Here is a 27028-nt window from a genome sequence, read left to right on the forward strand (position 1 = left end):
CTGTAATATTTGAATCATATCGTTCATCTAAAATATAAATGTTAATTGTATTTGGTTCATTTTGTATCATGCATTTTAGGTGATAATTATGAAGAGAAATAATATTCAAAGATTGAGAGTGTCTGAACTCAACTTTTGGGTAAGAGTCAACATTTTAAACAATTTCTTCATATACTTTTTTTTTCCTATAAACTGAATATGATAATGTACTTAAAAATGGAATTCTTTAGAGTTAATAAATCTTATAAATAGCTACTTGCTTAAGGTGAGAAATAGTCCTTAGCAACATCTACAAATCATTTTTAAGAAATTTGTTGATTGCCCTAACTGGTGTGGCTCAGGTGGGTTGGGCACTGTCCCACAAACTGAAAGGTCTCCGATTCGATTCCCAGTTGGGGCAGACGCCCAGGTTGTGGGCCAGGGCCCCAGCTGGGGGCGTGCGAGAGGCCATCGATCAATGTTTGTCTCTGATGTTTCTCTCTCTTTTTCCTCTCCTTCTTTCTAAAAATAAATAAATGAAATATTTTTTTTAAAAAAGGAACTTGCTGATTTATTTTAGTATTACCCTCAGTCTTTTTCCCTTTACTTTTCATTCTACTATATACCTACGGCGTTACTTCAACATTTTTTCTATTTGCCTTGAGTTTCTGTCTATAGATTAACGAACCTTCTCTTCAAAATAAGTTTCTAGTTCTCTTCCTACTTTCCCCTTCTATTTCACATCTGTCCACTCTCGCTCTTCCCTCCTGCTTCCAACTTTAGACTAGTGTTTTTGTCCTTATAGTATTTCTTTACAATCTCCCAGCCTCTTCTTATTTCAACAAAGGCATCGCCTAATCTTTGTTGGACTTCCTCCCAAATATACAAAGGGATGGCGCATGTCGCCTCTAGGTTTGTGTGTTGGTTTCCAAGTAAAACAGGTATATGATCAGGTAGGTACTGCAATTCCTAATTATCATAATATCAGCAGATGACATTCATTCTTTCTCTCTGATGTTCTTGTATTAAAAATAAGGCCTGCCATATTGAAGAACTCTGTGATTTCCTGTTATATATTGATAAGGTAAAACTGGGAAGGTCAGGGGGAGATAAGAAGGTGCATTTACGCTCAGGACACAGAACAGTGGAGGGGATGTACCGCCCGTTTCTCATTGCTTGGGGCCTTCTCTCATCCTTTATGGTGAACACGAAGAAATATTTGCACATGTACATTATCGGATGACATGACTCTTCTAATACATGATCCTTTTACTTCATAAAAAATAGTAATGGTTGTATTTTAAAGATTAAGCCAGGAAGTCAACAGAAAATTCAAAGATTTTTATTGAATAACTATACTCAAAAGAAATGGAAAATTTCAGTTACAAACTGTTGTAAAATAACAAATGGAACAGTGTCCATGGACGTTCAGAGAATTCCGTCAAAGCAAATTTATTGTTTTCAGTCTTAGACTAGAAAGAATAAAAGTTAGCCTTAAATTTCATTTCAATCATTTCAAAGAAACAGAATTCTAAGGTGAGGAAAGTTGAGCTATAAGAATGTTCAGCTCATATTTATACTTTGAAATTTGTATAATTCTCTTGCAAAAGGGAGAAACATAGTGGTAGTTATTTAAACAAACAATGCAATATTTTGGCTTTTTATAACATTTTTTGGTGGTTATTTTATAACGAAGGCAGTCAAAAGAAAAAGCAAAGATAGTTTTTGAACTAAGACTTTTTCTTACAAAAAACATTTTATCTCTCAAGTAATTCTCTCATGGTAGTGGACTAAAGGTTATATTGCATATTTTACTCTGTTATAATTTAAACTTTTGAAAATAAGGAAGTTATTTTTATATTGAATGACAGGAAAATACAGAAAAATTGTCACTCATGATTGATCAATATCTATTTTTTAAAGATTTTCTTTCTTTACTTTTAGAGAGAGGGGAAGGTAGGGAGAAAGAGAGGAAGAGAAACATTGATGTAAGAGAGAAACGTCAATTGTTTGCCCCTCACACGCCCCCAACTAGGGACCTGGCCTGCAGCCCAGGCATGTGCCCTGACCGGGAATTGAACCAGCAACCTTTCGTTCTGTGAGATGATGCCCAGCTGACTGAGATACACGGGTCAGGGCCAAATCCTATTTTTAATATTCTTTACCATAATTTGGCAACTTGGAAAGATATTAGCAACTCAAGAACAGATATGTGTGTATATATATATATATATATATATATATATATATATATATAACAGATATATATATTTAATTTATATATTTATATATTTATTTATTCTGAACAAATTGGGTTCATTCCAGGCATGTAAATTATCACACTAACGAATTAAAGAAGGAAAATAACTTATGATCATCCTATTAGATGCAGAAAATGTATTTTGTAAAATTGAACACCCATTTATTTAGCACAGTAGAAATAGCAGGGAGTTTTCTTAACTTAATAAAATTCTTCAGCATTCACTGGTCTTAATGTTGAAGTATTTGGAGTGTTCTACTTAAAAACAATATCAAGATAAATATTTTTTTTCACTTTTCATTAAAGGTCTGAGCCAGCACATTAAAGCAAGAAAATAAACAGTAGTAGGAAGGAAATGGAAAAGAAAACTCAAAAGTCATTATGTCATTATTAACATAGAAATCATTTAAAAAATTTTCATGCAAATTATTATAAATTATAAGAACTCAATAGCATGGCTAAATATAAGACTAATATACAAAAGTCAATTATATTTCTATTTTCTGGCAGCAAAGAGAAAACATATTTTGTAAATTTGTCATATATATTAGGAAGAAAGTACATATAGTATCTGAATAACTTTAATAAAATACATTCAGTATTTTCTTGGGAAAGTTATTTTTAAATTGTTAACACATAAATAATATAAAAATACATGGAAAAATTTCATGTTTATCCATAGGAAGACTCTATAATGTCAGTTCTCTCCAGTTGATGAGGAGACTCAAAGCAATTATAAGAAGATTACCTTTCAGTTCACTTTTCAATGAGATGCTGGAATAATTTGTTATATATAAGGGAAAAATATCATATACAAATATCAGTTTCAGACTTGGCCATTGTGAATCTTTTCAAGCTGCATGTTTCCCCCACTTGATATATCTTCATAATCCTTTATGTACTTCCTTACATTATGGTTCAACAAGATGCTCCAGGCTCCTCTTATATTTTCCTTCTCCAAACTCCGGAGTCAGCCATTTTTCCTGGGATCTTCAGTTTCTTTTAGTATAGAATGATATTTGGAAACCAAGATCTGAGTGCTGAGTGTTCTCATTTCTACCAACATGTCCTTCCTTCTAGACCCTTTCATTGTATGTATCTGTATGTGCACTCACATGTGTGTATGTATTTATATGTATGAAGTAATTTTATAACTATTTCCCCAATTCCAGTTCAGTGCTGTAGGAAGAGAGGACAATAGAAATAAATGATCCAATCTCAATAACAAAGGGAAAATAGACTGGAAAATATCATAGAGGTTTAAGGTCCTGTGGGACCGTAACAAAAGGTCCAATAATTGTATCAACAAGGAGAGGAGAAAGAGAGTGGGACTGAAAAAGTATTTGAAATAGTGGCTAAAAATTTCTTAAATTTGGTAAAAGATATAAATCTACAGAGTCAAGAAACTGAGTGAATCCCAAGTAGTGTAACCCAATGAAATTCATGGCTAGACACATGGTAATTAAATTTTTGAAAACTAAAGAAAAAGAGAATTTTGAAAGCAGGCAGAGAGAAAGGATGCATTACCTATGGGCAAAACTGATTTGAATTACAGCAGACTTCTCATATGAAACTATAGGGGCCAGAAGGCAGTGGCACAACTTTTTGTCAAGTGCATCCAGTTTTAGACCTTGTCACTCATGTGCGTCACACGATTAAAAGTTTTCTATGCCATTTATTGAAATAATTGAATGTTTTAACTGGATACTTTTTAGTACCTGATTTCTCTCTATTTTATTTATTCTTTAGCTAATTCAAGGTTTTGGTTGGTTATGTGGAACAATCGTTTTGAAGTTTCTGACATCTAAAATCTTAGGCGTTTCAGACCATGTAAGTATTTTCTAGTGAAAATGCAGAAAGTTTTATCAATATGTATACCTGGGTAAAAACTCTGAAACCATCTATTTTAACCTTTTTGTCTTATAGAAGTTAACTTCCTTCTTCCAGGTTCCCAAGATAGTTATTGGCAGAGTCAATACTACAACCCTGCAGTTCAATGATCATTTTAATCAACTAAGAAAAAAGTATATCAGTGACTGCTGATGTAGCCTTCTAGGAAAAACTCAATAGTATGTTAAGTAGTTATTTGTTTGTATTTCAGTTAAAGTACAAATAACTATTTGTTTAAATAATTATTAATTTATTGCAGATATTAACATATGAGCAGTCTGTACTCAGCTTTGAAAAATACAACTCCTAAAATCTCAATATAGTTTTATTTATTTGTAATTATGGATTAAATTTAAGATATTGTTTGATATTGTTATAGATTTTTCTTATAATGTAAAAAGAAAATGTTAAAGAATTTCTATCTTTTTATCTTTGAGAAAATATATAGGCCACTTATCCCTCATGTGTAGAATTTCTGTCTGTTTTAAAACTAATGCCTTAAATAATGGCCATTTTTAAAGCATATGTCCCTACTTAACAAATTACTTTAAGGAATAAAAAACAATGCATGAATTTACTTTTTATTTTTAGCACTTCCTGTTTGGATGTGAGCATTCATGTGTGTGTCATACAATAATCTTCTCTGTGATTTACCTTATCTAGTACTATCCAGTTAGGACCCTGTCTGTTGTTGAAATTACTTAAGCTTTAACAAGGGAGTATACTATTTACTCTCTAAAAGGTCAAGTGCTATCACTATTAGTTAGAATTGAAGTTCCATACATGTTCATATTAAATAAAGTTTCAAAATGTAAGAATTTATTTGCTATATATTGATACCTTTGCATGGTGGTTTATTAGGTTTATTTGTTGCTGTTGTTCTCTGGTATGTCTGACACATTTTCTTTCCCCTCTTATTGTTCTTAACTTTTTATTCTGTAGGGAGTATATATTCTATGATGAACTTTATTTAGATCTACTAAGTTATTTATGTTGGGTTATTACATACACACACACACACACACACACACGGTACTCTTGAGTGACTTCCTCTATGTAACAGCAATGAGAAAGACTTGAAACTAAAGTGTTTTGGTTAAATTATTATTAGTCACCAAACGTACTCTAAATTAGAAAAATAAAGTAAACTCTAAATTATCCTTGGTACTGGTAGATAGATAATGGGAACCATGAATAAAAGGAAGCCAGTTAACCATGTAAACTTGATATAAAATGATTTCTCTCCCTGTAAAATATTATGAGTTAAGGTTTACTGTACCAGATATTTTCCTTTTTTTCTGGCCTTCTGAGAATGCAGTGGAAAATAGCTGTCTCTTCAAAAGCAGGTAATGAAAAATCAGTAGGAAATAGGAGTTCTGCACTGGGTTTGTTTGGTGGTGTTTACTTTAAAAGCCTTGGGGATCAAAGTAACTAAATCTAAGTAGTATGTGCAATTGTTGTAATTCTCATGAACAGTAGCTGTCACATTCATGGCTTGAATGTGTGTCCAAAAAGTTCAAGAAACACCAGAAATTGTCATCAGTGTTTGAGGCTCTGTGTAAATGATAACGTGTTCATGACTTACAGCGTGTGATGAAAGGGCTTAACGTGAATTTTTTTTTTCTTGGTTAAGTGATGTGATTATAAATCTCATAATTAACTGCATGGTGGTCTCTGCCCAACAAATATTGATTTTTAGCTCACTCTTTACATTATCATCTCTGCTTACTTTTTCTGACCTCTTTTGTATTCTCATTTCTCTTGATTTTTCTCTTTCTTTTCACACTTCAGCATAAACCAAGTATTATTCACTGTATTTTTTCCTTTGAGGTGGATCCATGTACCTTGGATTAATGTACGCTCTAGGTTGTTTACTGTTACATCACCAGTTGTTACTGACTGTAACTGTTGGTGTGATTTTAATTTGTTTTACCCTGTGCCTCCCCAGATCCGCCTGAGTGACCTCATAGCTGCGAGAATCTTACGGTACACGGATTTCGATACCCTAATCTACACCTGTGCTCCCGAGTTCGACTTTATGGAAAAATCGGTATGTTCTTTTTGTTTTCCTTTTCTACAGGTATGATGGTTTTTCGCTCTTAAGTTTTCTTTTGAATTTGAAACTCAAAATTTTCATTTAGAAACATCCAACTTACCCTATATATTTTTTTCACTGTAACATTTGCTAATCAGATGGCCTTTCTCACCTGCTTTCTTCCATGTAAAAGCAGTAAAGGATGGCTCCTGTCTTGGAGAGTTATTGATGACGGTTGAATGAGATAAGCTAGGGACGATGCTTAGCGTATTATATGATCCATGGTGAATTACTCTTACGACAGTTCAATGATCAGTACTTCTATTAATCTAGGTCAGTTGGAGGTATGGAACCACTCAGGAAAAGTAAATCTAAATTCTTATTTAGGTTTTTAAAAACTTCAGTTATATTTCATTTAATACCCCAAATATTACAAAAAATTTAAACAAGATGTTTCCAGGAAAGGTACACTTCCAACTATACATTATTCTCTTGTTTATCCAACCAGTCATACGTTCATTCAAAAACTGTTATGGCCACTGATCACCTGTGAGGCAGTTTGTTGTTGGATTACATACAGAGAGGAAAGTGACTCAGTTCCCGCCTTCAGAAACTCAATACCGTGGTCACAGGGTACATCACTCCCCATCAAGTTACAGGTCATGGAAATTATTTAGCTGCTGCTATTACCTCAGTACTTAGTCCTACTTACAGTGAGTACTTAGGCTAGTTTTGCTGCCTGTTAGTTCTAGTTCCATGAATGAAAATAATGGATCTTTGCAGCCCAGGAAATAATAATGTAGCACCCAGGGGTTGGTAAACACACATTTTAAAACTTAATATTATGTAAATAAAGAAAGGATAAATCCCCCTCCAAGAGAAAAATAATGGACATAGCTAATTTTGGTTAAATATTTTTATCATTAAAATGTTTGATAAATTCCTGTAACTTTTTAAATGTTGGTTCTTATATTAGAACATGAAGGTTGATAAATATATATTCTGTTAATGACAAAGTTAGTTCTACCTTTAAGAGATTTCACTGTGACCCTGGCTGCTGTGGCTCAGTGGATTGAGTGTTGGCCTGCGAGCCAAGTGTCGCTGGTTTGATTCCCAGTCAGGGCACATGACTAGGTTGCACGTCTGGTCCCCAGTTGGGGGCACGAGTGAGAGGCAACCACACAGTGATGTTTCTCTCCATCTCTTTCTCCTTTCCCCTCTCTCTATAAATAAATAAACAATTAAATAAAAATAAATAAATTGATTAATTAAAAAAAAAGATTTCACTGTGACACTCAATTTGACATGGATTTTTACTCATTTAATGTAAAATTTAATAAATGACCTTCTGAATAATTTGTTTTATTTCAGACTCCATTGAGATACACAAAGACATTTTTGCTTCCACTTGTAATGGTGATTACTTATTTCATCTTTAAGAAGGTATTTTTTAAAAAGTGTTATTTGGGTTCAAGATAAGGATTTATAACAGATTAATAATAATAGCTCAGAACTGTCTTATTTTTAGGATGACCTCTTTCCCTCCCTAAACATTTCTTATTGAAATCTTTTATTACCTAGTATTATATGTCTCTTTAGAAAGGCATATTAGGAAAGGTATCCTTATTTATTCCCTGAAAAGAAATATATCAACTGCCCACCAAGTGGCAAGAACCACATTAACATCCTAGGCACGCGCTCTTAAGCCTTCTGTGGCAGCGACTTCAGGCTGAGACAGGACAGGGAGCAGGTGCGCCAGGGCTAACCCTGTAACATCAGGGTTTGAGGAAGGGGGAGCACAGACCGCGAGGCCAGACAGAGAGGGACAGAGAGAGCGAGTGTGAGTTCCTTTCCCGGTGCGCTCCCACGGCGACGGTGAAACAGCTTCTGAAAGAACGTGGAGGAAGCGGCCCGGTCATTGGAAACCAGCCTCTGCCAGGCCGCCAGCCTCCCGGGAAGTCCAAACCGAAGCTCCAGGAAGGGGCTGCCCACATACAGGAGTTTAGAGTTTTGGAGCTGAAATGGGCCGTAAAGATTTACCCCTTTTTTTTTACTTAGTGGAAATTAAGACTTCAAGATTATTTGCCTAAGGACCCACTTTCACCATAAAAATACTTCTTTTTCCTGGGCGTGTTTATGTTAATGAACCAGGGCATTTGAAATGGCACATAATTTCTTAGAAAAGTTTCACTGATCTGATTCTGTTCACAGACTTACCGTGATATTTTATGTGTCTTATCTACAAACACTTATCTAAGGTAATTATTTCGTAGTTTCTAAATTATACTATATTCAGTTTTTAAATAATTTACTGTCCTATCAGATTTTCAAATGAATGGGCATTAAACTTCAGCATTATGATTAAGAAAGGAGATATGAACCAAACATATAAGTTTTCTAAAAATAAAAGACAATGTGTAGGTTTTAGGGATCTCTTTTATATATTTGGATCTATTTTGGAGATATTTATATTTGTGAATTAACTCAAAACTTAAATTGATTTGGTTTAGTTTTAATATATGACTAGAATTTAAAGTCATTAAACAGAAGTATGCTAAAGTTTTATTTGGGCGATTATTATTATTTTTATTTTAACTTTCAGAAAAGCATAATTGTTTTTCTGAATATTCATGAAATAGTGTTTCTACATTTACTGTTAAAAGTATTTGTTCCGTCCCACTTTTTTGTGGTCTTCATAATGTCACTAGATTTATGGCATAAACATATGATATGCAATGAAAACATGACATGAAAGTAAGTCGCTGAAGAAAGTTTGCTTCACATTGTATTTATGTAGACATGTCATTAGATTTGCTGTATCGAAGGAAGTACACACCTTGAGGACAGTTTCAGACTTACAGAACAAGTGTGTTGATAGCATAGAGTGGTCATGAACCCCATACCCTGTGCTTATATTCCAGTAAAGTTTTGTGGGGTTTACAGAAATACTAATTAGAACTTTATGGATGAAATTGTTGAAATGGTATAATCTTACTTATTGCAATCAGTTCTGAAACAGGGGAGCTGCCAGACCCTCAGACAGAGCTCTTGACTGTTCTAGAAAGAGTGTAGACATAGGGCCCTGAAAACTATTTACATGAGGGATGTGTGAAGGGACCCCATTTTTTAAATTAGAAAATAGAAGCTTCAGAGACTTGGCTGCTGTGGCTCAGTGGATTGAGCGTCGGCCTGAGAACCAAGTGTCGCTGGTTTGATTCCAAGTCAGGGCACATGACTAGGTTGCACGTCAGGTCCCCAGTTGGGGGCGTGAGTGAGAGGCAACCACACAGTGATGTTTCTGCCCCTCTCTTTCTCCTTTCCTCCCATCTCTAAAAATAAACAAACAAACAAACAAATAAATAAATTATTTTAAAAAAAAGAAAATAGCTTCAGGGGGCTTCAAATATTTGAGAGGCTGCAGCGTGGAAGGGGTCGCACTAGCGGGGGCCAGTGGGTGGGAGATACTGAGCTCAAAACAAGATCTTCCTTCGTGATTAAATACCTGAAAGTGATGGCCATGTGGTGAAAACAGGGCATGGTTACAGTAGTATGTTCGGATAAAATAGTAGATCAAGAAAAGAGTGAACCCATCCACCCCGCGCCCCCAGCCTTGACTGCGTAAGTAAAGAAGGAGAGGAAACGGAGGCAAAGTAATGGGGTGATTTCACTAATATCTGGAGAGGCCTTCTCCCAACGACCCATTAAAAAAAAATATCTCTGCATCTGTGTGTGCCCTGAATCTTCTTACTTTTTACTTCTCTCTATAACTCCAAAATCCATATTAGAAGTCCTCTGCATCCTGTAAAGCTTTGTTATAAGACTAAAATGTCGAGTCTCTTTATTGGAACATGAAAACAGGCAGTCTTATCCTCTTACACGAATCTAACGGAAACTCTGAGGATAAGCCAGCATCGAAGCTGGTCGCCCTGCGCCCATGCAGAGCGCCTGGAGCACAGCAGGGGGCGCTGTACACGTCGGGTCCACTCTTGGCCCTAAATACTCAGTGAATTTTTTGGACAGCTTTTCTGGAACGAAAAATACTTGTAGACTTGACTCCGTAGCTTTTCTTCTGGTTTAACCTAAGAAACTACTCAGAGATGCTCACGGTTTTGTGCACAGATGTTCATGGTATTTATAATTGTGAAAATGGAAACAATCCCGCAGTGTTTATTTGAAGTGTTGTATGTACTGTACATGGTTGCCCATGTCATAGATATTTTCTGTACTCACCTATCCTTTCACAGGTACCATCTCCAGCCATTAGTAAAGTCTGTTTTATCTTAAGAAGTGATGGCTTTTCAGATACCTTCAGTAGGATCCGTATAAATCATACCTTTTAAATTACTGCAATTTTTAACGGTATTATTTAATATTTGTATTTTTCTTTATGCCTCTGCGTAGTTTAGAGAGAGTCAAACTTTAAGATCTAAGAAGAAATAAAGTTCATTTTGATGTGATCGTAGTATAATGAACACTTAGTAACTGGAGAATATTTTTGTTTTATTCCAGAAAACAGCTCCTTGAACATGGTGAGGTAAAGCCTGCGTTTTAATCGCTGGTAGATGTGTGTTTTATGTTCTAGTTCAAGGCCAGTCTGCCGAGATACAGCTTTGCTGCTGGCTGTCCTCAGCACTGCGGGCATGCGTCAGCCACGCTGATCGGTTTCCGCTGGTCCTTCTACCTTTCAGTCTGCTCTGTTTTGAACAGTAGTAAGAATTGGAAAGCCAGAAAGCTGGTGTATGACGTTAGAGCATAATTACATTAAGTTGCCTTCATTCACTAATTCTTTCATTTATTCAACAATGACAAACATTAAAGTCTTGCCTGCTGAGCTAGTCAGCATCGGGGCGGGTACCTGTGGCTGGACCTCTGCCCCGCTGCAGTGGGATGGTGGGTCCATTCACAAGCTTTAGCAGTGTTACGGGCTAACAAGGCGGTGGAGGAGTGCTCCTGCCCTTACGTGCTTAGCGAAGACATGAAGAATCAAGGCAGCATTTTATATGGTACTCAATTATTTTGCAGCATGTAGAGGAAAATATCGGCATGGGCCGGAAATGTGATTTCCTAAGGAATAAAACTTAGTCTTAAAGGAAGGGTCAAATTTACAAGAGAGGGCAACTAAGTTTGAACTTTGTAGAAATAGCTTACCATGATAACTACTACTTTTTGAATAGTTACTACGTACCATGTACTGTGCTGATTGTCTTATAATACTATTATTTCCATTTTGCAAATAAGGAAATTATGTTAATTAGGTGATACTACCCCATACAGAGATCAGTACTAACATAGCCAAATAGTTTAATTCTTTGTGCACATAAGGTTAAAAGCAGGAGTTCCTGGTTGGCAGGGCTTGAGGGACCGGACTCCCTCCGTCTGCGTCTCTGCCGTTTGCACACGTGGCTGCCCAGCAGCTGCGCACATCTGCATCTGCCCGCCAGCCAAGGAGCGGGGACCTGGGAGAGGGTGCCCCGGAAGTTTTGTAGGGGCGGGGCCTGGAAGCCATGCGCATCCCCACCTGCCCACAGCCGAGGCAGGCGCAGAGAGGGCCACCCCTGCCGGCGGGCAGGCTGGGACACAGATGCTAGCTCCTAGCTCGGTGCTCGGGAAGCAGAGACCTCAAGAAATAAAGTGGTCCTCCTGAGGTCTCACACTCGCTGCTGGGAAGCTTGCTCTCAAACCCAAGCAGTCCATTTCCGGGGCCCCAAAGTCACAGTCGGCGCTCACTGCGTCCTGATATCCGTATGTTCACAGTCTGGTTCCCACGACAGCTTTCCTTAGTGGAACCCCGCCTTAATGAAAGTGGGGGATCCTACTAATCAGTACGAATGCTTCTATACTTCCACTGCTTTACGTTTTGCTGTGATGTTTGCTGTCACCTGAATGACACGCAGGTTTGGGCAGCCCTGCGTGCTTTTCTGTCTCTCAGACTCTCTCTCTCTCACCTGAGCAGGTGGCCCTTGCGCAGACACCACCTCTCCACTGGGGCCCGTCCTGGGGACCCTGCTTCACTCGCACCCCCGCGCTGCGATCTCTGTCCCCTGCTCCGCGTTCTCTTCCGTCACACTCCCCACTCCCTAAGGGGCCACACCATGGCTTTATCTTGGCTCTGCCTGTTTATTTTCTGTCTCTCGTGACTAAATATACAAAAACGGAAGCCTCACGGGCAGGATCGCTCACTGCTGTTTTGTTCACCTTTGAACCAGAGGTGCCCAGAACAGAGCCTGGCCTGCAGTAGGCATTCAGTGAATCTGTGTTACATAAATGAATACATATTAATAGACTTCTTACTAAGTTAAAAAGATCCTCGTCCTAATGAAGAGTGATTGTTTTGATATACTAAATTTTATGTTTAACTTACCAATATGTGAAGTTAAATTGTCACCTGTTTTGTTTTGATAGCTGACCTTTCACACACTGCAGCTGTTCGCATTTTCTGCTCTTGCCATTTTGATCATGAGGCTGAAGCTGTTTTTGACCCCTCACATGTGTGTTATAGCTTCTCTGATATGCTCGCAACGGGTAAGGTGTTCGTTCCTGTATGGCTGCATGGTCGTAGCTGTAGTCACTGCAGCGTGGGTACTATGACTGCCGAGTAACCCAAAACATAGAAACACCGGTGTTGTCTTAGATAAGTTAAAATGTCAGTTCATGACTCACCCCAGAGTAAGAAAAGCAACTTCAGGCAGCTGCGAAAATTAGTGCTAGTTTCTGCCTGATATTTCTAAGACGAGAGATGAGGCACGCTCTCCCCTCTGTAAGCCACCTATGCACAGACATGGGTTTTTGGAGCGCAGGTCTGTGCAAGGGTCTCTCGGCTCATCAAAACTACCCTCTGCCGCTCTTCTGATTCTAGAATAGACGCGGTGTAATTGCTCTCCTGCTGTCCTGCCTGGTGCAGAGAATCTCTGGGCAACATTGTCCATTCTGTGGTCCCATTACTATAGCTGCTAATTTGGGGACCAGGGTGCTTCTAGAAACACCTTATTTAGTTCGGATCATAAGAGTCTTGTCTTAGAATATCAGATGCTTATCTTCCTGAGAGGAGTATATGTGTCCATCCCAGTGGGTTTCCCTCATTACTCAGATGTCCATAAAAATTAGCCAGATGTCACAAGATTTAGTTCTAGGATGTTTCAAAACTGTGATTTGCTCATTTTAATCCCTGGTGAGAGATTAGTACTAGAAGGATCGGAGGTCCCTCAGTTCTCTTGGAAGGAAAGACAGCTCCATTTATAACTGGACCCTGTAATTCCAAAATAGGCTCTTTTTAAATAATAGGTGATGGTAGTTTTGTGTGTGATTAATGTACTGGATGATGTCAGATGGTAATCCACCTTGGTTCAGGGGGCAAGGTGAGGATTTATTACTGACTCCATAGCACCCTTCATATAAGAATGATAAACAACTGGTTTCTTTCATTTCAGCTTTTTGGCTGGCTCTTTTCCAGAATCCGATTTGAGAATGTTATCTTTGCCCTGCTAGCGGTCATGTCGTTCCAAGGGTGTGTGAACCTCTATAGTCAGTGGAGCATAATAGGAGAATTTCATAATTTGCCGCAGGAAGAGCTGATACAGTGGATCAAGTACAACACCAGACCAGGTATGAAGCTGCTCCGTTACATGTGTAGCGAGTTTTAGACATACATGCTTAAACACTCACAGATATAGTCATACACGCTTCCACATATTTTGAGCATACTAATAGCAATGTCCATCAAATCAAAACTTTTCCTAAAATGATTTTGTGCCCACTTTAGATCCCTCCTAGGTAACCGTCAAAAACAATGTTCGCTAACATCAGGAATGAAGGAGCGTTCACAGTTACGTGATGCAACTCTGAGATTGTTATTTTACCTTAACCCTAACAAATCATAAATCAAACAAGCCTTTGGCCACAGAGTTTCACACCTCGTGACAGACCATGGGAGCAGACACGTAGGACTGTGGGGAGGTTGATGACACTCGAGTCACTGCGGTGTGCTCCAGCTCTGCTCAGCCCGTCACAGGTTGAATTCTTGGGTATTCTATTTTGCTCATCAGGTCGCCTTTGACGGCTGAGTGTACACCCTACTATTCTCAGCTTACCTTTTCTCCTTCCTTTATCCAAAACCACCTCAAGCAGATATTTATTTCACTTCAAAATACCTTGCTGGAGAATAAGTATGTTCTATAGTATTTTCTGTAAGTTGTCTCTAATCTTGTCCAGGATTGTTTTTGACATTTAGTAATTTTCTCTGGCACAAGCTCTTTACTGTGGTTTATTTAAATGTACCCTGTGACTCCTCGAGTCCGTTTCCTCTTGTGTCTTACTTGATGGTCCCCACTTTACTAAGTAGTCATCATGCAGGTACATTTTATAAGCTTCACTCAGATGTTTGGTCTGTGGCTTTCAGAGGTGACTGTGCCTCATCGCCTACAGAATCCAGGCCAGCTGAGCCAGAATCCTACAGCTAACCCTCCACTGAGCTTTTCCATGTAGGGGTGCAAGGTGGGCACAGCTGTACCCTCCCTGTCCCTCCCCAGTTGCAGCTCATTTCTGCCAAGCTTTAAAAGGTACCCGCCTTTTAAGCCTTCCTTGTGCTCCGTTTGTCCCGGGGTCCTGTCAGAGTGCCTGTGTTTGGCGACTTACCCTCCTAGGAGAGGTCTCAGACCCCTCCCCCAGTTTTAGCCCCCTCTTCTTTGAGCTCTTTGGCTATCTTTCATCCCCATAGTAGGAGGTCCCTGTGGCTGCCCATGTTGATGGGTTCAGCAGTGTGGGTGCGGGGAGTGCCGGCATTCAGGTCTGCCACATGGGCTGTGTCGTTTGAGTACTGCACCCGGGTGCTCGCTGGGGAGGAACATGGGAGCTGAATCCAGCCTGCGGTCCACTCGCCACGTCATGCACCAGTGAGGCTCCATAGTCAGAGGGCTACTTTCCCTACACGCACAGCGGCCACGTAGAGAGGTCAGTACCTCTACAGGAGCACAGCCTATTCTCTCCCCATCACAGTCTTGTTTTCTCTCCCTCTCTCTGCCACTGGTGGCTTCTCCTCCATGGTGCCAGCTTTGCTGGACAGGCCTGCATAGTGTCTTCCTGATGACCCTGGCCCTGGGCTTTGGGTCCGTCCAGCCCAGGGCTTCCCAGCCTTGGTTGGCACCATGGACGTCGGGGGCTGTGCCCTGTGCGCTGCAGAATGCTCAGCAGCAACAGCCCCTCTTCCCACCCTCAGACGCCAGAGCCCCTCCACACAGCGTGCGAGCAGGGGCTCCAGAGGCCGGCCCTGTGCCCTGGGTGAGAGCCTCCGCCCCAGCCCACGAACTTCCTATCGTTAATTAGTGAATCTTGCTGTAATAAGTACACATCTCTACTTCAACGGGCTTGGATATTTTCAAGTTTAAGGCAGATAAAGAGATTTTAATTCAAAATTATGTTTAGAATACTTAGTTATAGTTGAAAGTAAACATCGAGTTATAGTAGATCTGAATAACATGCCTGTTCTTATTAGCGATTTTACGTGCTGATTAAAAAGGATAATAATGATGTAATAATTTATTATACAAAAGTGCCAGGCAGTTAGCATTTGGTCTTTTCGTCTTCCAAGAGAGAAAACCAAAAGGGAAGCCAGGTGGAAGATCTTGGTGAATCCGAGTTACACAAAAGGCAGCACATTTATACGTGCCGTTACTGCAAAAAGTACTGCTAGCCAGTGAGCGCATATTTGCTTCAATTATGAAGTCAAACAGAAACTAACGCGCCTTCATCATGAATATTTGAAGACGATCTGAGGGAGGAAAGCAAGGCTTTGCTCTGGCAGGTCCTCATGGTGCCCACAGTTCACAACCCACAAAAGTCGCTTTGAAAATTGAACCATGGCCCTTGCCCTTCAGCCGATCTCCCAGCCCCTCAATTCCTAGCGCTTTACATCGTTGGGATGTGACATTGTACAGGTCTCTGTGTCTTAGCGCAGTGCCTGACGGGGACAGGGGTGGGGGGTTTCCGGCAGGCAGCCTGGCTGTGTGGCCTTGGCCGAGCCACTTTCCCCTGCGGGTCTCAGCCTGCTCATTACAGACTGAGGACCGCACCGCATGGAACCGCCCCGTCAAGTGGTGCCCGTGAAACCGTGTAATCCCAGTAACGACATGTAGCACCAGGACGACACTAACGAACGCCGGCTGTTGTTGGGGTGGACAGCCCATCCGTACCGAGGGAGGGGAAGTAACGGTGCCAGGGGTCCTTGTTTGAGTGTACCCCGGCGTCCTTCCTCCGGGCGCCCGTAGGATGCAGATCAGTAACTTCTGGTTTCCTTCAAAGCGTGTTACTAAGGAGCATAATGTCCTTCAGATGCTGTGTTCGCGGGCGCCATGCCGACGATGGCCAGTGTGAAGCTGTCCTCTCTGCGCCCCATCGTGAATCACCCGCACTACGAGGATGCAGCCTTGAGGTCGGCCTCCGATGCGACGTCCCGACCAGGCACACTTAACAACTCACACCGACTCCTGGAAACAGGGAACCGTTTGCACGCACGTTCTCACCCTCCCATCCACGCCGGAAGTTAAAAAATGCGCAACCACCACCCAGACATTACATGGGCTTCCCGACTCCTAGCGAGCTTAGGGAGCTTTGGCAGCTGGAAAAAGCAAAGGCCGGTCTTTCCAAAGTGGAAAACGGGCCGCGGAGTTATCCCTGGTCTCCCTGCGCGCGCGCGCTCCGCAAACGCAGGAGCTGCGGCGGGAGGGTGCCCGGGCCCTGCTTTCCCAGCCCCGCCGCCCGACTTCAGAACCGTTCTCCAGCTCGCTGCTGGCCAATGACCAGCCCTTTTTTAAACAGATAGAAAACGCACCTGGAACTCGCTGTAGTACGTGCTTTAATGAAAACGCAGGGTGCTCTTTTTTTGCTAGGTGGTTATGAGAACTCTAGATTCCACTGAAGTCTGAAAATTGTTTTGTTTTTTAAGTGACTGACTTTAAAAAAGCATTTTAATCATTCTAGTAGTTGCCAGGGCACTATTTCCCTTTGCATGCATTTTCCGGCTTTTTTTGTTAAGAGGTAAAAATTTTAATTATTTAAAGTTTTATGTCTGGCTGTGGAGATTGGGCATCTCATACGCTTGCACTCCTAAGAAATGTCTAATGCATAAATAGTAATTTGTTCAGGATTTCATAAAAACTCCCATCTAGGGCTAAGTCATGCATTGTACCCTGTTTTGGTGACCATCCCCGACTCGCGAGCGTCTCTGAAGGTGCTTCGTCTGACTGCGCGGTAGGGGCCCGCCGTCTGGGGTGGTATTTCCTGCATTCAGCTTCAACTCCTACGCCTTTCAGAGCTTCTGTCAATGAAGTTATCGACTGAGACCTATGTTTTCACTGTTTAGCCTCTACCTGACTGTGTTCCATGAGCAGATTAATTATTTTGTGAACTATACAAGGCAAATTTTACACGCTGCCTGATTATCCTGCTATCCAACTCTAGGTTCTAAACTGGTTTAGAAATAAGCAATCCATGCAAAATCGCATGGATGTACGTTTTAGTATGTGCAGGAAATAAGGAGCGTGGGACCTGCTATCCCCCGAAAGTGATTTGTGCCATCTGGGGTCATATACATAAACGTTCCATCCAATGAGCACTGAGATTTCAATTTGCTAGAAAAATGTTTTTACTCCATTCTCTTATCATATATTGAAATCCCTTTAACCTGTCTTTCCATTTAAAGGGCCCGGACAAAAATCGTTTATTCCACATATAGTCGAAAACCTGCGAAAGAAGTAAGAGATAAATTGTTGGAGTTACATGTGAATTATTACGTTTTAGAAGAGGCGTGGTGTGTTGTGAGGACCAAGTGAGTACGGGCCCTGTGATAGGCTTTTAAGGAACAACTGTTTTACTTCATTAAAAGTAGTCCCGAGTCTTAAAGAATTTTTATTCTAAATACATTTCATTAAAATATTTTACTTAAAATTATTTCATGTAGGACAGTAAAATTTTACTATCGTTTAAGTAGAATTTAATTTCAAAGAATTATAATATACTTTAGTTTCCTGGCTTTTAAATTTTAATGTATTATCGTAAGTGTAGCTTTTTCCTATCTTTTCAAGTTTTTATGCTAATTTTTATTAGATGTGTGAGATGCAGATTTGAATTTTTAGCCAGGTGAGATATTGGCTGGCATTCTGCTGCTACAGCTGAATTACATTGGATTTGTAAGATTTATGAAGAAAGTTTCACATAACTCAAAAGGACATAATTTTTTTTTTAATTTCTGAATTTTGAATCTCCAAAAATCATAAAATTCAAAAATGTTTAATGGGTATCTTGAGGCCCTTATTTTAGACCCCTTCATCGAAGAGTTGCTTACTTGTATTAAGCCTAATGTCAGACATTTTCATTTCTCCTCTGAATAATTAGGAATTAGGCTCTAACACAGCATTGAAAAGCTAAGTTTGGAATTTTTAGTAGCTTATTTTTATGTATAACTTTAATATCTAATAAATATATCTAGGAAGAAATGACATTTTGCAAAAGAAGAAGCAGAAACATCATAATGTTAGTGTATGTACATACCATATTAATTTAACTTAAAATTTAATAAAACAAAGTAGACTTCAAAACAAATCTTATTACCACAGATAAAGATAGATATTTTATATGACAAAAGGATCACATCATCAAAATATACATAACATTGTAAGTGTATATACATCTAAACAACACTTTAGAATACTCAAAGTAAAAATATGCAGAACTAAAGGAACAAATAAACAAACCTTCAGTCATCGTTGGAAATGTTAACATTGCTTTTTCTACTGAGAAAAATAGGTGGAAAGCCAGTAAGGATATAAAAGATATAAAAAACAAACAGTATCGAGTACCCTGATCTAATCGGCAGGTACAGAACACGGCCCAGAATCGCTGGAGTGCTCATGTCCTTTTAAAGGGCACGTGGAATGTTCTTGCAAAGAGAAGACATGCTGGGCTGTACAGTAGCCCCAATATGTTCAAATGGTTTGAAATCGCACAGAATTACATTAGAAATCAATAGTGAGTAGATACCTAGTAAATCCATGCGTATTTGGAAATTAGGCAGTAAACTTACAGGTCAAAATAAAAAACAAAGGAAATATAAAAAACGATATTTTTTTTATGTGAATGGAAAAGGAGTCTTTTCAGCAATGTTACTGATCTAACCGGAGATCTGTATAGAAGGAAAACTGAACCATGACCCATACTATGCCACGCACAAAAATTAACCTGACATGGGTTACAGAGCTAAATGTAAAAGCCAAAATTATATTTCTTAGAACACAGAGCACTAGCCATAAAAAATAAGTGATATACATCAAAATAGATATCTTTTTCTCAAAATGTCTTAAGAAAATGAGAAGGCAAGCCACAAACTGGGAGAAAACAATCGCAAAGCATATATCTGATGAAGGACTTACATGTAGTTTATATAAAGAAATTGTACAAATTAATAATAGCTGGGATCTGAACAACACGGAGCAGAGGCGGCTGCCGCACAAGACAGGAGGTCCATGCAAGTTCACTGACTACATATTGACAATTATCCCAAGAACAAAACGGATTCCAGAATCACAGCAATTGATAATCTCCAGTGTCCAGTTTCCAACCAGAAATTACCAGACCTGCAAAAAAAGCGGACAGTTTGACCAATACCAAGGAAAAATGTTGGTAGAAACTGATTTAAGTAGGCTGAGATGTTGGACTTAGCAGTCAAAATCTGCAAAGGAGCGCTTATGAACACATTGAAATAATTAAGGGAAATATTCTTTAGTGATGAGTATTACTTCATCTAGTCCACTCCGAGAGCCAGACAGATGGGAGCGGTGGGGAGAAGAAGCTTGGCAGAAGAGTTTCCTTTTCCTGCCTCGGGCTTATGTTTTCATGCCAGTCCACATCAATTTAAGCTCAAAAATATGAATTTCATCAGGAATTACATGAACTTTTAAAAAAATCTGTCTCATTCCACTACTGATACTATTAGGAAATAGATTGATCTATATTTATTTTTAAAAGAATTTTTAAATGTATAGTTCTTATGGTAGACTGGTCCTTTGTGAGATTCAAAATACATAGGTTATTTGATTACATGGAACATGCAAATGCAACATTTTTATCTCTAAATATTGAACTTATGCTTTTTGAAATGGTGCCTTAAATTTTTTAATTTATTGAATAAATTAGTCTCTTAAAATCCAGGAGCTGCTCTGTAATTGATATGTTTCCTCTGGGCGTGAATGCATTGGTAATGCGGTTTGCTGCGCCTTTTCTTTTCCAGACCTGGGTGCAGTATGCTCGAAATCTGGGACCTGGAAGACCCTTCCAATGCGGCCAACCCGCCCTTATGCAGCGTTTTGCTCAAGGACCCGCGGCCGCACTTCAGGACGGTGTTTCAGAACAGCGTGTACAGGGTGCTGAGGGTCCTCTGAGCGCGCGGCTGCTCCTCGCGCTGCGGGGCCGGGAAGTGCACGGGAAACACTCTCTTTGGCTTAGTTCACTAATGAAAATCGCAAGCTTTAATAAGGGACCCTTAAGAAGAAGAGCATAACATTAGTCAGTTTTTCTGATTACTAAAGGATCAATTATTTCTTTGTTTTCCATTGAATGTCAGCCTTATTAAGCTTGTCATTTAAGTAAATCGTTTCGTACCACATAAGCAAATGTTCATCTTCAAGTTTTAAAAAATCGTATGTAAAAGAACAATGAAATTGATTAAATCAAGGATATGTAAGTCTTTTTAATCCAACTAGGTGAATTGCTTCAGATTTTCTCTAGGTCCAGGGGATACTGGTTCAAACTCTCTAAACCACTTGGATAAGACTAGTGCCGATTCTGATACATCAGGTCCTGATCCTGACCACAACCTCTTACCTCTGTGAGGAAATTCGTTTGTAACCATGCCGCTACGTATTAAGGTGGTTTCCGCTTTTTCTAGTCATCAAGAAAGGTCTTTAATAGATTTTAGTAATTTTTTATCATTACAAGTTAAGTATTTTTAAAAACAGCTTATTTTGTAATGTTTTGAACCTCTCGAGTTATGTACCCAACCGAATAAGTACTTTTTCCCATTGATTAGTTCTCTGCCTAAATTCAGCAGGTTATTAATCTGTCTTTAGAATCCAGTGTCTTGTTTTTTTTTTAATATCCAGGTAAAATAAAGATTGCTGTTGTACATGACATAATTTGTGGTAAAACGTAATCAGAAAAGGAAGTCCAGTTAAATTTATCAAATAAGATTTTAAGATTCCAGGTCTTGAATGAAGCAAATGCATTTCCTCGTATCAGCCATGCAGTTCATTGGACTTAGCTTTTTTCTGGTCACCATCTTAGTAATAACATATTTTAAGTCCTTTTCAACTTTTATAGTTGCAAAATACTTTACTACAGGATACAAAGTGGCTAATAAAGCATGCCACATTTTACTCATTTTAGCATTTTCAAATAATTCATTTTGGTGTGGGGGGGCAAAGAAGGAAAAGAAACTTAACACCTTACATTAATAAAATTAATGTAATATGTATTGGATGGTGTTTTCAAAGGAAACATTTTTTAAAGTTGGCAGAATTCAACAATAACAAAAAATAGGACAAGCTGTATTAACTAATAAAATGTTCCATGTAAATATAATGTATTAATATGGATTTGTGTTTTCATGTGCTATATATGTTTTAAAATTAAAAGAGCCCTTGAGGAGTCTGTGCACCTTTTCTGTCTTTCCTCACCCTTTACCAAGTGTACATTTTAAAATTGAAATTGTTGTGATAGGAAGGTAGAAACACAGAGTCCTGGATTTATTAACCATGTTTATGATGGTGGTGATATTTCCTAGCCATTTAAAAACAACTCTGCATAGTCTCACACAGAAGACAGTGCACTGTGATAGATAGTATGGGCTTTGTAACCAGATGGATCTGAGTTTGCATCCTGGCACTCCATTTACTGGGTGTGTTACCAGCCATTCAAAGGTATTTATTGAGCGCTTACTTTATGCCAGGAACGGTGAGAAACTTGGTTATGTTTCTTGACTCTCTGAGCTTTAGTTTCTTTTGTTTAAAATTTTATTGCTTGATTGATTTTAGAGAGGAAAGTGGAGAGAGAAAGAGAGAGAGAGAGAGAGAATATGAGTGAGAGAGAGACACACAGATTTATCCCACTTAACCATTCATATGTATGTGCCCTGACTAGGGATCAAACCTATATAACCTTGGCACAGTGGGATGGTGTTCAAACCCACTGAGCTATGCGGCTAGGGCTTCTGAGATTCAGTTTCTTTACCTGTAAATCAGAAGTCACAGGACCCACTTTGGAAGGTCATTGTGAGGCTTAGTAAGAATGTGTGAAAGTGCTTGGCCCGTGTAGGACCCAACAAATGGCAACTCCGTTTGCTCCCTCTCCCGCGCTCCCTGACAAGCTCAGTACTGTCAGGTTCCCTGGTAGGTCATCTCCTCTCAGAATTCCAAGTAGTCCTGCCTTTATTTTGTGTCAATAAATGGGAACACTGGTCCGTAGCCCCCAGACGATGAGAAGTCTGTTTTTGCAACCCAGCACATCTCTATATTTGCTCGTTTTTGTATATCAAACACCCATGTCCCATAATATACAGGAAAAATACAAATTAAATTCCTTTTTATTTTTTAAAAGGTCACAACAGCAGCCAGCGTCAGGCGAGCAGCCGTCTGACTATGAGGGGCTGGCCTTTCCCCACCATTCCATAGCCCTGTCAAGTTCCAGAGTTCCCAGAAGAGTCCTGTGAGGACATAGAGTCCCGAGGGCACAGCGTGCACACACTGCACACGTCTGTGAAATGACAGATGCGAAATGTCATAGAATTACTCGAGCCAAGTGTAGTTGTTTTAAGTGAACAGGCTGTATTAGACTCTCTTTACAATGTTGTAAAAAGAAAAACTCTCTTAATCTGAAATATAGTTTTTGTTCATCCCTCCATACTTAGTCAAATGATGTACTGTATTATAAAAAAAAAATTTATAATGAATAGGAGGAAATACCCACTAAAAACCGTTAGCCTGAATATTTATTATACATAGACTTAGCGCCATCTGCTGGCTATAAAATACTATAACGTTTGTCATGAAATCGTTACAGAAAAGTTCAGGAGCTAGTTTGCATGTTTTAAGAGAAGGTGGGAGAAACCCAGGGAGGAACAGAGCTCACGGACGTGAGCTACACTTGTTTTTAGTTGTGACTATCTCTGCAAGTAGTGATGGAACAGCAATTTCTGGGTCTTCTTTCCCTTAACACCGCATCTCTGTTTCTTCCTCCTCTCCCTCCTCTGGTGCTGAGAGGTTCTTCCACTATGGTTCCCGCCTCCCTGTAGGATGATTGACATTCCCAACTTCCACATCAGCGACAAGAAACTGCCTGAAGTTTTCAGCATCTCCTCTTCTCTCTTTTCCCTGTCCCTTCAGTCTGCTAAACTCTCACCTGTCCTCCTCCCACTTCCTCTTCCTGCTCTGGGCTCAGATGTCCCCCTCCTCTAGGAAGCCCACCCTGACCATCTCTTTTGTGCTCTGCTAATGCCACTCCACTTGCCAAGTGGTTTGGTCATTCAAAAATTGCCTCTTTGCCTTTGGGAGTCTCTCATTGGGCCGTGAGCTACTTATTGCACTCAGCACAGCGCCTGGCACACAGTAGTACGCAGCCAATGTTGCCTGAAGGAACAACGTAAAAAATAACTGGTTGAAACGGACAAATTAAAGACAGGGTGGTTAGTGATCCTGTTGGTTCATTTTTACTGTTTGCGGCTCCTACTACACATCTAATTTATCCCCCGCATGGATCCACATATCTTTTAGTCTCCAACACTGTCTGGGGTGCTCAAATACAAAACATTAGTGTGTACGGTCAATCTGGGTTGGAATCCCTGCTCAACCACGTACCAGCGGGGCAATTTCACATTAAAAACATTTTTTCTCATATGCAAAATGGAGCCATGGAAAGTATACAAGGGTAGGCAAAAGTAGGCTTACAGTAGTAATACAAGTAATAACAATAATTAATTATTAATGCAAGAATAAGGACTTGTGTACCCACTACTGTAAACCTACTTCTGCTCAGCTCTGTATTCCTGTGTTAAAGAGAAAAACACAGGTCCCAAATGGCACGTGTGCTAACCTGCATCATACCACACCTAGATTTAATACCTCACCTAACTGTTTTGCGCCCCCCCCACCCCAAATAATCTTAACCAGTCTGGAATTTCATGATCAACACCAATAAGGTAAGCTGATAAACCCACAAGAAGATGCTGTAGTCTAAAAATAGTCTTTCCTCTTCCTTAGCTGGTCTCTCCCGTGCCCCACCCTTCTGCCTATAAAGTCCCTTTATTTTGGACAGCCCCGCCGAGCGTCCTTCCAGGTGCTGCATGCGATGCTGGCTTGCGTCATGAATTGCTTAATAAAGCCAATGAGACCTTTACATTTACTCGTTTGGATTTTGTCCTTTAACACCTGAAAATGGGCTCTTCGAGAGAAAAAGAAGGTGGTACGTGTAATGCATACAACGGGGAAGAAGGGCCCCAGAGGCTGCTCTTTGTCCTTTCTGCTATTTTTCTTGCTCAAGTCAGATGAGCACTGAGCTAAGGAGACGGGGTTTCTGGTCTCCACCCAGGAGTTCGTTTTTTCTTTAGGGACTGTCCCCTCTAGAGTCTATGACCGATAGTTTGCTCTGCCAATGTCGGAAGCTTTACTGTCGTGCCCTTTCTCTGATGTGGCCTAACTTACACCCTTCATTTGAAGAAGCCATTATGCCGGAGACAGAAAATGCGCGCAGCCCGAATCTCCGGCTGCAGCGCGCCCCGCAGAATGGCGGGGTGCTATAGCGTGGTGGCATCCCGTGGCGTTAAGTGGTAAAAATAACTTTGAATTTTTTCAGGTGGTCTTTCCCTCCAGCTGTAAAATAAGAAACTCAACCACCCCCGACCTCCAGAGTCCGGCTTCTGACCAACATCTCGCCAGTGAACAAAAAGCAAATGGAAAAGAATAAAACAACTCCTTATCACGCCAAACTGCTGTTAATACAAGGGGCTAGGACTGGCGGTCTAAAAAGTAAGGGACCCAGGAGTGGTGATTTTATATTTGGATCCAGGTGATAAAGGAAACGAAAAACCAGGAAGGGCTGGCTGAGAGGGGAGACCCCGGCACTTCTGCGCGGGGGAAAAGGGACACGCATGCCCCGCCGCTAACGACCTTGGCTTCCAAAGGTCCTCCCAAGAATTGTCGCGAATATAACTGGCCAAGCAGATTACCCCCATCTCCTCCTCCCAGAGCTCCCCTGCTTGGCGTAGGCCCGGGGTGCAAGGCAGGGCTGAACTGGGGGGCGGGGAAGCGGTCCCCATCGGTGTCCCGGTTCAGAGGGACAGGGAAGCCGGCAAACAGGGCTCCGCGGACACCCAGGAGCTCCCGCCCAGGGCGGCACCTTGTTCTCTCTGTGCCCGCAATCAGAAGCTCCCTTGTGGTAGCTCCAGACACGAGCGCCAGTCTCCCTGGCAACCCCGAGAAGGTGTGCCTTCCTCGTGGGGTGAGGTCGCGTTTCTGCGGGCACAGCCCCGAGCTTTCCTGCGGCCTCTGCTGTCGCCCAGGACGTGCACCAAGCAGAAGTTGAGGGCGCAGGCCTTTGCACACTGCCCGTTTACCTGTCTACCAGCACCTGTTTGCTGGGATTAAAAATTCTCTGCAGAAGCCCAGCTTCCCAGCTCAGGCCACTCTGGGACAGGCTGTGTGTGTGTGTGTGTGTGTGTGTGTGTGTGTGTGTGTGTGTGTGTGTAATTCGGTGGAGCCCCGAGGGCGCGGCGCTGCCCCTTCAGCCAGACAGGGGGGCAGTGGATTGGGGACAGGTAGGTGAGAGACAGAGGTGACGTCTTGCTGAAACCTCAGGGCGGCAAAGTTCCGAAATAGGTGAAACCCTGGAAAATACCGTGAAATGGTGTTGACTGCCCTCATACACTAGTAGACTGTGCTTTTTTTTTTTTTTAAACTAATAAACATTTTAAGACTCTTGTGGGAGCCCAATGACGTCATGAAGTGTGGCACGCGCCTCATGTGGTTGTTAATTCAGTCAGAGACACAGGAAATCAGAAAGCCTACTTTTTTTTTAAAGGATTTTTATTTGTTTACTTTTAGAGAGAGGGGAAGGGAGGGAGGGACAGGGAGAGAAACATGGGTGGGCTGCCTTCCGCAGGCCCCCCACTGGGGACCTGGCCTGCAGCCCAGGCAGTGCCCCAACCAGGACCCTTTCGGTGGGCAGACCAGGGCTCAGCGCACTGAGCCGCAGCAGCCAGGGCCAGACACCCTGTTCTTAAATGACGTCTTTATGCGCGAGTAAAGCCGGGTGACTTGTCAGTGTGCACTGGGCTGTCTGCTCTGCAGCGGAGGGAGGCTGAGGTCAGAACTGCCCGTCTGAGTCTGGGGGCTCAGACTCCCCGTTTCCATTTCTTCGTGGTGGTGAATAGCTTTAGGTTGAATAGAAAGACGTCTGGCCTCCCAGGGCTTTAGTTTGTCTGGAAAGCGGAGAAGGTTGGGTGAGACCACCCCTGACGTTTGCAAGGGGCTGCCCCTGTCTCGGGACCCGAGACCTGTGAGGGAGGCCCGCTCCCAGAGGTGCGTGGTGGGTTGTTATTATCAGACGTGTTTAACAGGACAAACAAGCAAGCAAACAACAACAGATAACACAACGCTGTCGCTCGTGCCAAGACTCTGAAAGTCAATTTTAAGGCAAAGTCAGGTAATTTTTTAAAAAAGTGGTTACATTGTCGCTATGTGCCGGAGAGCAGAAGGGGCTGAGAGGGAAGAGATACATTCTCCGCCTTCAAGGAGGAAGCAGACATACAAGTCAGCAATTACACTCAGTAC

The 27028-nt window shown here is 40.8% G+C and overlaps 1 protein-coding gene across 1 annotated transcript in view; it reads left to right on the forward strand.

Moving 5' to 3' along the window:
• The window catches only part of DPY19L2 (dpy-19 like 2), a 49545-nt gene extending 27707 nt beyond the window's left edge, over window positions 1–21838 (forward strand). Inside the window, exons 12-22 of the mRNA XM_090287029.1 lie at window positions 80–139; window positions 3989–4069; window positions 6078–6179; window positions 7536–7607; window positions 8376–8422; window positions 10674–10698; window positions 12567–12686; window positions 13592–13766; window positions 16488–16587; window positions 17857–17982; window positions 20440–21838. Coding sequence (XP_090143155.1) covers window positions 80–139; window positions 3989–4069; window positions 6078–6179; window positions 7536–7607; window positions 8376–8422; window positions 10674–10698; window positions 12567–12686; window positions 13592–13766; window positions 16488–16587; window positions 17857–17982; window positions 20440–20590 — 1059 coding nt within the window. The 3' untranslated portion in view covers window positions 20591–21838. The remainder of the gene's footprint in view (window positions 1–79; window positions 140–3988; window positions 4070–6077; window positions 6180–7535; window positions 7608–8375; window positions 8423–10673; window positions 10699–12566; window positions 12687–13591; window positions 13767–16487; window positions 16588–17856; window positions 17983–20439) is intronic.
• The last annotated feature ends 5190 nt before the right edge of the window (window positions 21839–27028 follow it).

This window comes from Furipterus horrens, unplaced genomic scaffold (genome assembly GCF_987537825.1).
Source record: "Furipterus horrens unplaced genomic scaffold, mFurHor1.1.pri manual_scaffold_9, whole genome shotgun sequence".
Lineage (NCBI taxonomy): Eukaryota > Metazoa > Chordata > Mammalia > Chiroptera > Furipteridae > Furipterus > Furipterus horrens.